This window comes from Haemaphysalis longicornis, unplaced genomic scaffold (genome assembly GCF_048455015.1).
Source record: "Haemaphysalis longicornis isolate Haplotype H1 unplaced genomic scaffold, Haemaphysalis longicornis Haplotype H1 scaffold_5, whole genome shotgun sequence".
In the NCBI taxonomy this organism is placed as follows: Eukaryota; Metazoa; Arthropoda; class Arachnida; order Ixodida; family Ixodidae; genus Haemaphysalis; species Haemaphysalis longicornis.
Genome location: NW_027526385.1, coordinates 136,070,657 through 136,083,905, shown reverse-complemented (window position 1 = coordinate 136,083,905; position 13,249 = coordinate 136,070,657). Strand labels below are relative to the sequence as shown.

At 48.0% G+C, this 13,249-nt stretch overlaps 1 protein-coding gene across 1 annotated transcript in view; it reads right to left on the bottom strand.

The window, feature by feature from the left end:
- Fng (Fringe glycosyltransferase) overlaps nucleotides 1-13,249 on the bottom strand; it is a 133,437-nt gene that overhangs the window by 53,892 nt on the left and 66,296 nt on the right. The window contains exons 3-6 of the mRNA XM_077671117.1: nucleotides 8,433-8,475; nucleotides 4,840-4,899; nucleotides 2,573-2,726; nucleotides 1,694-1,779 (exon numbers count right to left, since the gene is read on the bottom strand). Of these exons, the coding sequence (XP_077527243.1) occupies nucleotides 1,694-1,779; nucleotides 2,573-2,726; nucleotides 4,840-4,899; nucleotides 8,433-8,475 (343 nt within the window). The remainder of the gene's footprint in view (nucleotides 1-1,693; nucleotides 1,780-2,572; nucleotides 2,727-4,839; nucleotides 4,900-8,432; nucleotides 8,476-13,249) is intronic.

The following is a 13,249-nucleotide window of genomic DNA, read 5'->3' as shown; positions in this document are numbered from 1 at the left end:
CGCTCGACTCTGACTCAGAGATTGCGTATGCGGGACGCTTATCCAACGACGACGTAAGAGCAAGCCACTCATAGTTGATGTCCGCCGAGAACATATTCGCTGTCAAGTGGTGGAAAAACACGCGTGCGTGTGTGCGCTTTATAAACCCGGTTGCTGGCGTCTTTAAAAGCTACTACCAAAATTAAAAGAGCAGTTTTTTTTTGCGACGTCCTCTGTCACGGATAGGAGACGAAAACACACGCGAGAGAAAACACATTACTTGAAGCGTTCTTTGAAGGGACCCTGCAACACTTTTTTCAACCGTTTTTTTTTTTGAAATCTTAAATGCTTGCAAAACGTAGTCACCCAACACACCCAGTACTTAGATTAGGAGGTCGCAAAGTACCTCAGCCAAAAATTACTGCTCTATGCCCCTCAGATAACTTGTAAACTCGCTCAAAGGATTTTTTTCTCTTTCCCGGTCTTGAGGTTCTTCTACGGCCCGAATTACGTCACTGAGGCCATGTAGCCCCTACTGGCCGCCTTTCCTTCAGTCGCAGCAACGGACGCATTTGATAGCCACATCAAGACAGCCAACAAAAGCAAAGCAGAAACGGAAGGCGTATCTGGTTCGATGAGCGAATCACGCAGTACCGCTCCGTGCTGACGATAACTGCAACTTTCGCAGTGCTTGCAGACGCAAAGGAAAGAGTGAAAGCCCTTATCGAAAGTGTTGCAGAAGTGACTAAGTGCTCACAGCCAATCCGCTAGGGCCATTGTGCCTTGCGGATAGGATATGTTATAACAGAAACGTCTGACCCCATTATCTCTACTGCGATTACCATCAATGAAAGTCAACCGGCTGGAAGCGTTTTGATGTGCTATGCCTGCGGATGGGGCGGCGTCCGAAAAACACGCGACCAAACAGCACGCTTTTATGGTACGCCTTATCGGGAAATTATTTTCATTTTGAACGTGTGCAATTTAAATGATTAATACTGACTCTGGCTAGTTAGCGAGCGGAAGCGGTTTCGCCGGCTGGGTACAAATCAAGACCGACTGCTCCCGTACAAGACGGCCGTAATGATGCCATTCTATTTAAGCCGTTGTCCTTTCAGCTAGCTGTTTTGCCACCATGTTGTTTTGTCACGGTAGCCGTGCGGGCATGTGTGAAAATCATTAATACTAACGACGTATCGCATATAATACGGCATGAACTGGAAATGGCTTCTATATATACAGTCTTCGTCAAAATTTTCTAGGCCATGCCGAAAGTGCACCGGCCGCGAAATATTCAACGTGCTAAGCTTCGGAGCCAAACCTCTCAAGCGAAGCTGAAACGTTTTTACACCGTAAAGCTAGAGAAAATAGAGCGTTATAGCAGAGTGAAGAACCGGTCACGGTACGGTACCTGGGCGTGCGCAGAGACAGAAGGCTGGATGTGCGTATGCGCAAGTGTACCGGGTACCGTAGCTTTCCGTATCCGTTCTCCACTTTGCTATAACGCTCTATTACCTTTGTTCCTTACGGTCACAAAATAATTTGGTCGCAGTTAATTAAGGCTTCAGCGTATGCTTTCAATTCTTAATGGCCCAGTAACCTTTGGAGTGCCCTAGAAAATTTTGACAGATACTGTACATCCCCTCCCAATACCCTCTCTTTTTTTTCTTTTTGCCATAGTTGTTCCAGAGGATGGCGACCGTGGGTGACTCACCCTGCCATGGGGAGCATCTTGAGCGCCAGGGAACGGCTGATGCAGAAGCCGGCACCTCCCGTGGCGAACCAGAAGGAGATTTTCTTCTGCGAAAGCGAACGGAAGAGGACAAGGGGGTCACAGGACGGCACATAGACCAGCTGCAGCTTCAGTACGATACTAGTCTAGTCTATGGCATACATCCGATCACGATGCACATCCGATCCACAGCCTCTCCGTTCACCGTTTCAATCCCCTCCACCCATGAAAAAAAGAGAAAGAAAGGAAAAATGATGTCCTGTTCAAGGAGAACACCATCTTGCCTGTGTGCGTTTTCCAAGAACTCTTCAGAACTTTCTAAGAAGGCAAAAGCTGCGAACAGAAATGCTGTGAGAAGCTAGGCATAGCTTTTCCTTTGAAAAAAATATACCAAGCGATTACTAAATAAAACTGTCGGCATTCCAATTATTGTTGAAGAAAACTTCGGTAGTCAAAAGCTTCCGGCGCACTGATACCATCAAGCTACTCCGATGCGACTAGCAGGCGATAGCGACCAAAGTACGACGTTCCAGTCTCGTGCGGATTAATTTATAGGCAAGAGCACTGAGACAAGTGTAACTTCTTTGGTATAACAGTTAACAGCTGCTAACGACTAAGTCACGACCTCGTGTCGGCTACTGTACAGGCCAGGCCAACGTTAACATCAAGCTACCAACGGCGTGATTACCCGCCGCTAACGACTCAAACACGAACTCCAAACTCCCGTCGATTAATTTAATCTGTTATCTTCCGTCCCCATCGACGCTGTTAATTGGTGCAGCACCTCTAACGAAGCAGTGTTTCCCCTCCTCTCCCCGCCAGGAGAGTCACCGTGGCGCATGCGCAGTGTGAGGTACGTACCTGCGGCTTGCTGCTGTCCCTGGCGAGTATCTCGAGCGGCTGCCGTATGGACGGCTTGCCCAGGTACCAGTCCTGGCGCGGGTCGTACTCCTGCAGGAGCCGCACCAGCCGAGGGACGTTCACGTAGTTGTCGTCGTCGAAGTGGCACATCCACCTGCACGCGCGCACGCACGAGTTCGGAGGCGTTACACAACGGAGCCAACGCGCACCAGCGAAGCGCAATGTACTTCACTTTTTTTTTTTAAGAAGGAGGAGGGGTGGCAGGGAGAATGAGACCGGCACTTCTAATGAAGGTCCAAACTTGCTTCATTAAACTTTTACCGATCACCCTTGATAACGTACAGGTTGTTAATGAAGGGGGTGGGGGAGGTGGGGGGGCTAGTGAAACATGTACCTATAGCGCTGACACTGGCTAGTAAATATGGTGCACTAGGACAGCAGTCTTCGACCTGAGGCGTTTCGTGCTTGCGTGATATATTTATAACTTACAATGTCATGCCATTGATGATTCCTTTTTTTTTTTCCACCCTCTGTTCTTACCAATTTTCTCTATCTGCCTGTCCCCTTCCCTTCACCATTCGCCCGTTTGCCATGGCCGAGGTAGCCAAGCAGATTTACACCGACAGAACTACCAGGCCCAGCTACTTTTTTTTCTTCATTATAGAGTAATCACCTGTAATGTCAAGGCACAGACGCCCGAAGCGGGAAAAAAAAAATCGAAAAAATAAAACACCCAGACGCAGTTCGCCTGTCCCTCCAATCAGCGGCTACTCCTTCCACGAACTAGAATGAAAAAAAAAAAAAAGAGACTAATTACACGCAATGTCAAAACCGAGATACCCGCAGGTGGAAAATTCGAAAAATAAAAAGAAAATCCTGATGCAATTTGCTTGTCACCCCAATCTGCAGCTACGAACTGGCCTGACAAAGAAAAAAAGATACGCGGTTGTATAATAACCCCATCGACGACAAAATATGTAGAGGGGACAGTCTCAAGTCTTGCCAATTAACCGGGCCCAACTTGGGAGCGGCTCCGTCGGGTGGACAGCGGAGAAAATTGCAAAGTGACCCCACTGCCATGTGGCGTTTGTTTTTTGTCTTTCGAAACCAGACGGGGCCAACCGTTCGCTAACCGCGAGCCTAAGCCGAGTGACGTGATAAACGACGAGGCGCAAGCACAGCCGACGTTGCCGCTCTTCCCGGATTGGCGTAATGCGGCGTCATTTATTAAGCCGGTCGCCTTTTTCAGTTCCTACCCTTTTTCAGGTAGTCCCTTTATAATTAACTTTTTTTTTACTTTGCAACGCCGCCCGAGGGCGCAAGTTGTCAGATCGTGAATTGAACGCTTTGCTTAGTCAAGAGTTATTGACCGCTTCCCTTTATGAGAGAGAAAAAAAGGTTTAAATCAGCGCCAGCATCAAGCGACTCTAGTTGTAAGCTGGTTTCGTAATTACTTGAAGGCGCATCTTCCTCGCACGCACACGTACGCTGGAGGAAATCATTTATTTCGTGCAGCTGCTGGGAACTGAATAACGCGTGCTCTTTTCAAAGCAATTTCACTCGTTCGGACCAGACAAAAAGTTGTTGAAACCAGAGAAAAGGGAAAAGCTGCAAGCGTAGAAATTCCGACACTAAAAAGAAAAGAAAGAGATCCCGTTGCCCTCGACGAGGTCTCCATACGGTAGCTGTATAACATATTTGAAGAAATCTACCGCACACAAAAACATTGGTGCGTACCAAATCCTGTACCAGAAAACGGCGCTGAAATGGGCGCACGAAAGTGGACAGTCAAAAGAGTAGAGTAGTGGCAGCGACAAATGCGCATCGTTGCTGGTCGCTGCCACTACTCTCCCAAATGTGCGCTTTGGGCCAACACATCCATCGTTCCATTACATCTAACGAGCAGAAACATGCAATTTCGCGCTGTTACATCCAACGTGCCAGCACATCTATTGTGCCATTGCATCCATCGAGCAGAAACATCCAATTTTGGCCACTGCATCTAACGTGCCATTACATCCAACGCGTCATTACATCCAAGGTACCATTACATTCATCGAGCAACTTCGTCCAACGCTGTGTCATTACATCCAATTTTGGCCAGTACATCCAATGCGCCACCACATCCAACGTTTTAGCACTTCCAGCGCATAATGCCCAAATTTGTTGCCCCTCTCTCTTGCCCGAATACGCAGCTTACTGCAACCGGCGTACACCCTTCCAAACCCCCTCCCCAGAGAAGCTGGCGGGCGTGCACGTATACTCACTTCTTGTTGCTGTCGAGGAAGAAATCCAGCTCCACCGACATCTTGCAGCACAGGGCTTTCCTAAAGCATGGAAAGAAAGCGTCGAGGGTAAGGCTATGTTCAGACTACCGACGCGAAAGCCATATCGTGATATATGGACGTAAAAAAAAAAACGGCATGTCACGCAGTTAGGTTGGCTGAGACTTGAAATGACGTCATTCTTTAAAGTTATTACGACAGTTGCGGCAACAGTGTGAACCCGGCCTAGGACTGGGGAAAAAGTTCTTCGGATGCAGTGCAACTCCGCTACGCAAAAATCAATTACGTCCACCGCCGACACTGCACATATGTTGCGTATACGCGCAGTTTCATCCACCGTCTAACTCTTAGGGAATCGCTGAAGAAGAACGGTTAATTGTTAGAACGTTTGACTCATGCTCTCTGGGAATGTGATGCCTGACGGAAGCGGTATTCAGATAGCCGCTGTGTGGTAGAAGGTCTGTGTTTTACCAAGTTGGTATTCCAAAAAGACGTTTTCTAGTGCGTGACAAAGAAAAGTACCGAGTACGTCGCTACTTCGCCTTCAGCGCGTCTCGAAATGCGCTCGCATCGAATAGTGAGGCAGTATTACCGATGACAGAGTTTCTCCTTAAAAAAGTTAAAACAGCGCAGTGGGGCGGGCATTCCCGGTTTTATGCGTTCCGTTTCTGGCGTAAGTTTTCGTTCATTAATGCCCATTTATTTAAAAAACTACCATCGGTTATCTTAAGCCAACGTCCATTCATCTGAAAAAGGCCACGAAATGCTATAGGAGCAACGTAGGCCGTGTAAAGGGACATGTATTTGGTCAGTCTGGTAGGTGCAATGTTCATCATCATCATCAGCCTGTCTACGCCCACTGCAGGGCCAAGGCCTCTCCCATTGCTCGCCAATTATCCCGGTACTGTGCTAACTGCGACAAATTTATCTCCGCAAACGGCATCATCTCATCTGCCCGTCTAACCTTCTGCCGCCCCCTGCCACGCTTGCCTTCTCTGGGGATCCACTCTGTTACCCTTAATGACCAACGGTTATCTTGCCTTCGCATTACACGCAATGTTCAACCAGCCTCTTTTCACCAACTTCCACCGGAAGTCGTTTCCTTCCGAAGTGGTTTCCTTTCGTAAGGAATTCAGAAATTCCGCACGTGCGTGTCGACGAACACCGATAAAATTTACACAGCAAAAACAAAAACTAAGGTACACGTTCGTAGGTCTAAAGTCAGTGCGGCGGGAAAAAGAAAAGGAAAATCGTGTTAACTCGTCTCTGAGCCTGACATCAACAACGCAGCACGACACCACCGACCGACAGTTCAGTTTTTCACTCGCTAATTCGCATACCCAACTGGCATGCCGAAATCCGCAGCGCTGCCGTAACGAGCCGAAACTTCTCAACGCGGCGCCTAATTATACGTCCTCCCAAACCTCACTCACTCGCTCATTTCTCTACCTGTAGCAGCCCCAGAATAGCCTCGAACGCAAATGCTACGTGCGGCACAGCCAGTCTCGAAAATGACAAGAACGACGAACAAGAGAAACTCATTCCGCCGCAAAATGACTCACAGCAGCTTGAAACCAGAGCGCGCTGAAAAGGAAAGCTGCGCCCGTGAAAAACGAGATACCTTTTTTTCACCCTCCCTCTCTTCTAGTCCATCTCGACACAGTGCTACTTCGAAGTTCTGCGCCCAGCGGGGATCCAATCTCTCGTGGCAATCTCGCGGCCGCCGCTCAGCAAAGACATCCGGTTGTGCGTGGTCTGCTCGTTGTGTCGCAGCCAGACAGGAAGCAGTACCCTACCCTCGCATACACAGGGATCCCCCCTTCTTTCTCCGCGTTCTATCGTTTTCGGGGGGACAACAGGTGGGCTCACTACTCGCTGCCGCACCCATGCGCCCACTTTCCCCGCGTTTGCGGAAAACAAAAGCTCAACAAGAATCGAGTATAAACGACTTGCGGCGAGAAGGAGAAACGCACGCGGTCCCCGCAAATGGGAACGGAAATCACCGGACCGTGGAGGCGGCCGTGCTCGCTTTAGGAGTGTGGCCCGCGAAGCGGCGACTGTGGCTCGTCATTTTGAAAACAAAAACAAGAATGAAAAGAAAGAAAAAGAAGCATTGTAGAAACGGCGGGTTATCTCATACCGCATGAGAGGCCCGAGGAAGAGAAATAAAGCGGGGGTGTGCGCTGCTTTTTTTCTTAGGAACGCAGACACTACGGGGTGACCGAAGGATGCATCCACTGCCACGCTATCCTGTGTACTGATTTCCGAGGTTTCAATCCCCCGCTGCGTTCTTCGAAGAGCCGGCCGCTCCTTGAAGTTATGCCTTACTTGGAGACCGCAGTTCGAGGTCGGGTGTGGGGGTTAATATTTGCTCTTGCGTTTGCAGTCGCCAATCGCGCCTTCGGATGTGAAATATAATGCTCGATTATTTTTCCGGTGAGAAAGGAGATCCCCAGCTCAGGAACGGACGTTCCGGTTGCCGAACGCAGCGCCCTACAAGCTCGGTGATTTCGAGTAACTGACATATCTCTGTCCTCTTGGTGTGCTTTAAGCGAAGCTTCTATGGCCAGTGTTTGATAGATTTTTCATGTCTGCGAACAAAAAACTTCCGGGCCTCCACGTGTAATCGAAGAACGAGGCGTTCGAAAACAAACACCTACGCGTACGCGCTATTAGCATATGCGGTCGCCACCAAAGTCGCGGGCCATTCAACACATTATTTGTACCTCGGGCGTATATGCCTCATCACCGGGATATGCACCTTGAATAGACTAGTTAATAATGGGCGCCATTTGCAACATAAAACGTACCACGCCTTTTAGCTCAGGCTAACACGCCTGGTCTCTTGAATATGCATTTTCAGGAGATCAGTTATCAACAGGCCCAATTTTCAAGTTCAGCAGAGCCGAAATAAGAGTGCTTGCGTGCATCTATCCCAGGGTGACCACCATCACTGCTCAAGAGTAACGGTATCTGCTCGTACTTTCCACCTGAATTTTGTGTGATCTATGTGCTTCGCTAGTCACCAAAATGGAACGGTTTAAGATTTTAGGGGCAAAGCCCCTTAGGGGCTAGGGCTGTCGCTGTCTCATGTCGTCGTCGCAACCGTCATCTCATGTAGTCACGGTACTAAAACACCGGGACACTCACTTGCGCCTCGCGCTAGATTGCTTCCTAACGAGTACTAAAAAAACACACCGTGACACTCGTTCACGCCTTGAACTAGAGAGCTTCGTGCCTCAAAGACAAGAGACTTTGACAGGAAATATGTATACCTGTACCCCCCAAAGATTTCATCTCCGTTGGCAAAAATATACACGGCATGCTTCGCTCCTCACCAGGTTTCACATAAGTGCAAATGGCCCGGGATTATTTCTTTTCGTCGAGAGCGCAACGATTGCGAAGATTAAAAAAACTCCAGACGACAAGGTTTTCCGAACGGTTTTCCTTCGGGTATGTCGCTTGGATAGTTCGAAATGAGGATAATTCTTCGGCCGCAGCTTTCTTTCCCGCGCCCGTGGGAACGCATGCAAGAAGCCAGCTCCGAACGCTCTTGGCGAAGGATTGCAACGTACCTGTTGTGTGACGCCGAGCAGTTGGTGTTGATGAGGTGACCATCTGGAAATGAGAAAGAAAAGAACGTGATGAGACGTGATGAGGATAATAAGAATAAAAAAGTACGGTAGAACGTAAGAGTTAGAAGGCGCAAGAACTACGACGCGAGGCTGTGGGAAATTCAAACACGTCGTTGTTCCCAGGCCCCTTGCGCAATTCCCAGCGCTACGAAGGTGCCCCTAAGCCTGCGTATGAAGGAGATTTAGCAAGTGGCTTTGCTAAACCCACAACTTCGGACAACGTACGACACAATTTTAACACGAAAGTGTTTTATTCACGGATACACAAAGATTTGAATCACGCACGTCATATCCGTCACGGAAGTGACGACAGTTCAACGAAGCAAGCGGCCTGTAAAGGGTGCACCGCTGCACACGGGGTCTTCTTGCGGGGAAGCAACCTTTAGTACTAAGGAGTACTTTATACTTCGGGTTATTCGTTGTCGGGTTTTACATTTTAACCTGAAAGTGTTTTATGCAGGGATACACCAAGATTTCATTGACGTCATATCCCTCACGGAAATGACGCCAGTACACCTTTGCCGACGCGACCCCCCAGCAAGACGTCGCTCGACAAGCACACCCACAAGACAGCCGCCGACCCGCAAATCATGCTCAGCTGCAGATTTCGCTGCTCATTTAACTTTCGTGTTTTACTGATTCCTATCCCAGAGAAATCAACCGCAATTTTTTTGTACAAAGCACGCCTTTAAAGGAGCACTGACACCAATTTTCGGCGTTAATATTCTTGCACAGTGCGCTTCCTTCACTCGACAGAATACCCTGGCTGAAATATGAGCGGCTTGCGACGCGAAGAACATAGTTCAATTGGATCTCATTTATCGCGCCGACGGAGCAGCGCGCGGAGCGGCACTAAGCAAATGGACATCAGCGCGACATCACCCCGTGAAGCCAAAAGAAGTGACGCGACAGCGCTTGTCAAAAACTTGTGACGTCACTTCACGCGCGCGGCCCCACGAGCGGCGAGCGGGCGCAGCACCCTCTCAAGCGGGCGCCGGTGACGTCCGCACAAAGCGGTGAGGTCAGGCCGGGATTCTGTCATATGCGCCGTTCGGGATGAAAGCGCGGGAATTTGAAACAAACGATTTTCAGGCCGTTCAATGTAATTAACCATCATGCGCTGAAGTATCTGAAGTGCTGTTTCAGGTTCGCCAGACCATTCAGCATCGATAAAAGCAATAAAAGTGTAACATAAAATTTTCGCGTCAGTGCTCCTTTAACAACAAGCCTCGTCACCTCAAAGCTAAACATTTTCTCAGCATCGGAAGCTTTTGAAATCACTAATTGGCTGTAAAGTCCCTCCGGGGTTTAGCTAGATAATTTTGTTTTTGTTTTGTAAAGGATTGCAATACTTCTCGTCGCCATCACCGCCATCTTAGGATATCAGACCCACCCTCCCCTCTGTGCCCTTAAAAGGGCCGTGTCACTTTTTGAAGAACTCGCCTTTGGTGGCTCACACAGCTCCATACTATCCACGAGAGACGCCTTTAAAACGAAAAAAAAAAAAAAACCGCGATAAATGTTTCGAAACTTTCAAATTTCGCGCTACAGTGGCGTGTTGCGGGAAAGGGTGACGTACTATGGGACAGTACTTTAAACATGGTTATACCTGTCAACACACATTAGCAGTTGGTGATGCTATCAAATGGAGTCACAGGCGCCCTTACAATCGCCAATCACGTTTCTTGGCGCTGGCTTAGGTCAGCGGCAGCCAATCGCACCAACAAGATGTTGTGACGTCATGGAGACTTCGCCAGAACGTGGCCGAGGAGTAGCCACTAGAGATATCTCCTTTAATATCTTCATTACTTGTTCGAGGTTCGCGATAAAATTGATGTCATTGTATTCAGGAAAAAGCAGTCTTTTTAATGAACCAAACTTGCATTGTGCCTTAATGGCCCCTTTATAGGCTGCAACTTACGCATTCATCTGCGCATCTCAGAACTCGCTACGCGCGAAGCGATTTCTACTACCATCATCCCCGCGATAAAGTGTAGAGGAACGCTCCACCGCATTGAACAAAACTTTCAGTAGCGGCTTTCCGGACTAGGAAGATGCCACCCCCCTTTCTTTCTTTCTTTCTTTCTTTCTTTCTTTCTTTCTTTCTTTCATTCTTTCTTTCTTTCTTCTTCAGTAAGCGTTATCCATCAACAACACCTTTCGATCCATGACACCTCCGTTATACGTGGGTTGTACGTTCCTTTTCGGGTTTTATATATATATATTTTTTTTTTCAAAATCGGGGGGTAAAAATCGGGTGGTATTTTTCGAAATGATATTTGAGGAGAAGTCGGGTGTTATGTGGAACCATTCCGAAATTCGGGTTTTTTCTGGTTAAATCGATAGATGTACAAAGTTTATTTGAATAGACTCAGTTTATTTCATAGGTTCTCACATGGTTTTTTTAACTCTAACGCGTTAAAATTGGTGCTTATTTCGAGCTGGAAATCGGGGGACTGCTGATTTCTCCTTAAAATGCTCTCCGAAATTTGGCATTTGTTTAGCAATGGAAAAATAATGACAGCAAATAACGTCGATAACTTCTAGTAAATGAAACATTTTATTCGCCAAAAGCTGGTAAACGATTGTTCTGTCATCCTTGTTTACATGCATTATTGTGATCTGCTTTCGCAACTTTTTGTTGGTCTTCAAAGCCTGTGTGATCGCCGAAGGTATCTCAACTGGGAGAAGGTTCTCTCATCATGTAAAAACAGCGCCGTAGGACCGAAATACACGAGGAAAGGAACCAGACGGGACGAGCGCTGACCATCAACTGTAAATTTTATCTGACCGGAAAGCCATACATACATAAAAAAACATTGAAACGACGCATGCGCTATCAGTGTTGGTATGGCACAGATGTTAGCGCATGCGTTGTTTCAATGTTTTTTATGTATGTATGTCTTTCCGGTCAGATAAAATTTTCAGTCGATAGTCAGCGCTCGTCCCGTCTGGTTCCTTTTCTCGTGTATTTCGTCCTACCACGCTGTTTTTACATCATGTCGACCTACCAACTCGCCCAAGTTTCTATCCTGCTGCAGGTTCTCTCGACAGCACAGCTTCCATTATATAGGTACAACAATGTCACGGTAGCATTTGCCAGCCCGGGGTTGCGGGTGGTAGTGTCATTCCAATACTCAGTGAGTTCGGAAGGTGTGTTTGTGCGTTTGATTCCAGCAAGTACCGGTTGGGAACGGCCGAACGTCAGACCACTGAAGTTGTGCAGACCGCTACTTGGAAAAGGTTCATTCAGGCAGAAATCTGGTTTCAGCCGAATCTCCTGAAACATGTTCGCGGTGTAGGAATCGGCAAAAATCGGGTTTTACCCAAAAACGAACAACCCTAGTTATCCCCAACCCAAACTGTCCTGAAACAGTCCTTCAAACACCTGTTTATTTACCAGCGCACCTACTTTTAACCCGGCGTGTAGAAGTTCTCATTCCTCACTCATAAAATTACGGGGGATGCCTACATCTTCGAGCCACGCCCACAAACACTTGACAAGCCCCCTGGACAGCACCCTCCCAAGCTCGTTCGATCCTCCGGTTCGCCCCCGTCGGTACCTCAAAGGGACCCTGAAACACTTTTTTCAACTTTTTTGAAACCTTAAATGCTCGCAAAACGTAGTCAATTGACACACTCTGTACCTAGATTATGTGGCCGCAAAGTGCCCCACACAAAAATTACTGTTCTAGCCCCATCAGATAACCTTGAAACTTGTTCGAAATATTTTTCTCTTTCTGCCGGTCTTCGCGTTCTTCGACCACTGGAATTACGTCATTAGAGCGAGGTAGCGGCTACTGGCCGGCTTTCCTTCAGTCGCAGCAAGTCGCAGCCACAAAAGCAAAGCAGAAACGGAAGGCGTATCTGCTGCGACGAGCGAATCACGCAGGGCCGCTGTCCGTGATGGCGATAACTGTAGCTTTCGCAGAGCTTCCAGACGCGAAGGAAAAAGTGAAAGCGTTTATCAGAAGTGTTGCAGGGTCCCTTTAATCTAACCTCCCAAGGCGGCTTGTATTGCACGTACGGCGGCGGTGTATACCCTCACTCGGCGGACGATCCCTGGCTTCGAGCTGCAATTTTCTGTGCGGTTCTGCGCACCTAACATCGATTTTTTGTACGTCACGCGTCCAATAAAAAAAGAGGCTTCAGTCTTAAAGTTCGCTTTGCGAATGGCTGCTGCTTCTCATTTACGGAAGCACGGCCATCGGTCAGTTGGTTCGGGTGCGTTGACCACATTCCGTATTCCTGTACAACAAATTTTGGTATATATCAAACTTTGTTTTCTTTTATTTCGTCAGTTCGATACTACGAGGCTCGGTGAACTCGCATTATTATTGATGGCAATGAACAGTGCCGAGACTCCAGCTTTTGTCAGGATCTTCGAAATAACCGACGCCTGCTGCTTCGCCGCTGTAGTTTCGGCGGTGTTCCCGAGGAAGTAAAAAACGAGGATGCTTTGTTTTGCTCGCCGCAGTTTACACGCGCTCTCATTGATCGATCGATCGATCGATCGATCGATTGATTGATTGATTGATTGATTGATTGATTGATTGATTGATTGATTGATTGATTGATTGATTGATTGATTGATCGATCGGCCGCCCCGGCCCGGAATCGAACCAGCGTCCTCGTTCTCAGGACGGGGCGTTTCTGCGTTGTTCTAACCAATACATGCGCTACCTCGCTTAAACGCGCGCCGTGCGCGTTTTTTTTTTTTTTTTTCACAGATGGGAGGCAAAGTAAAGGAACGTCGT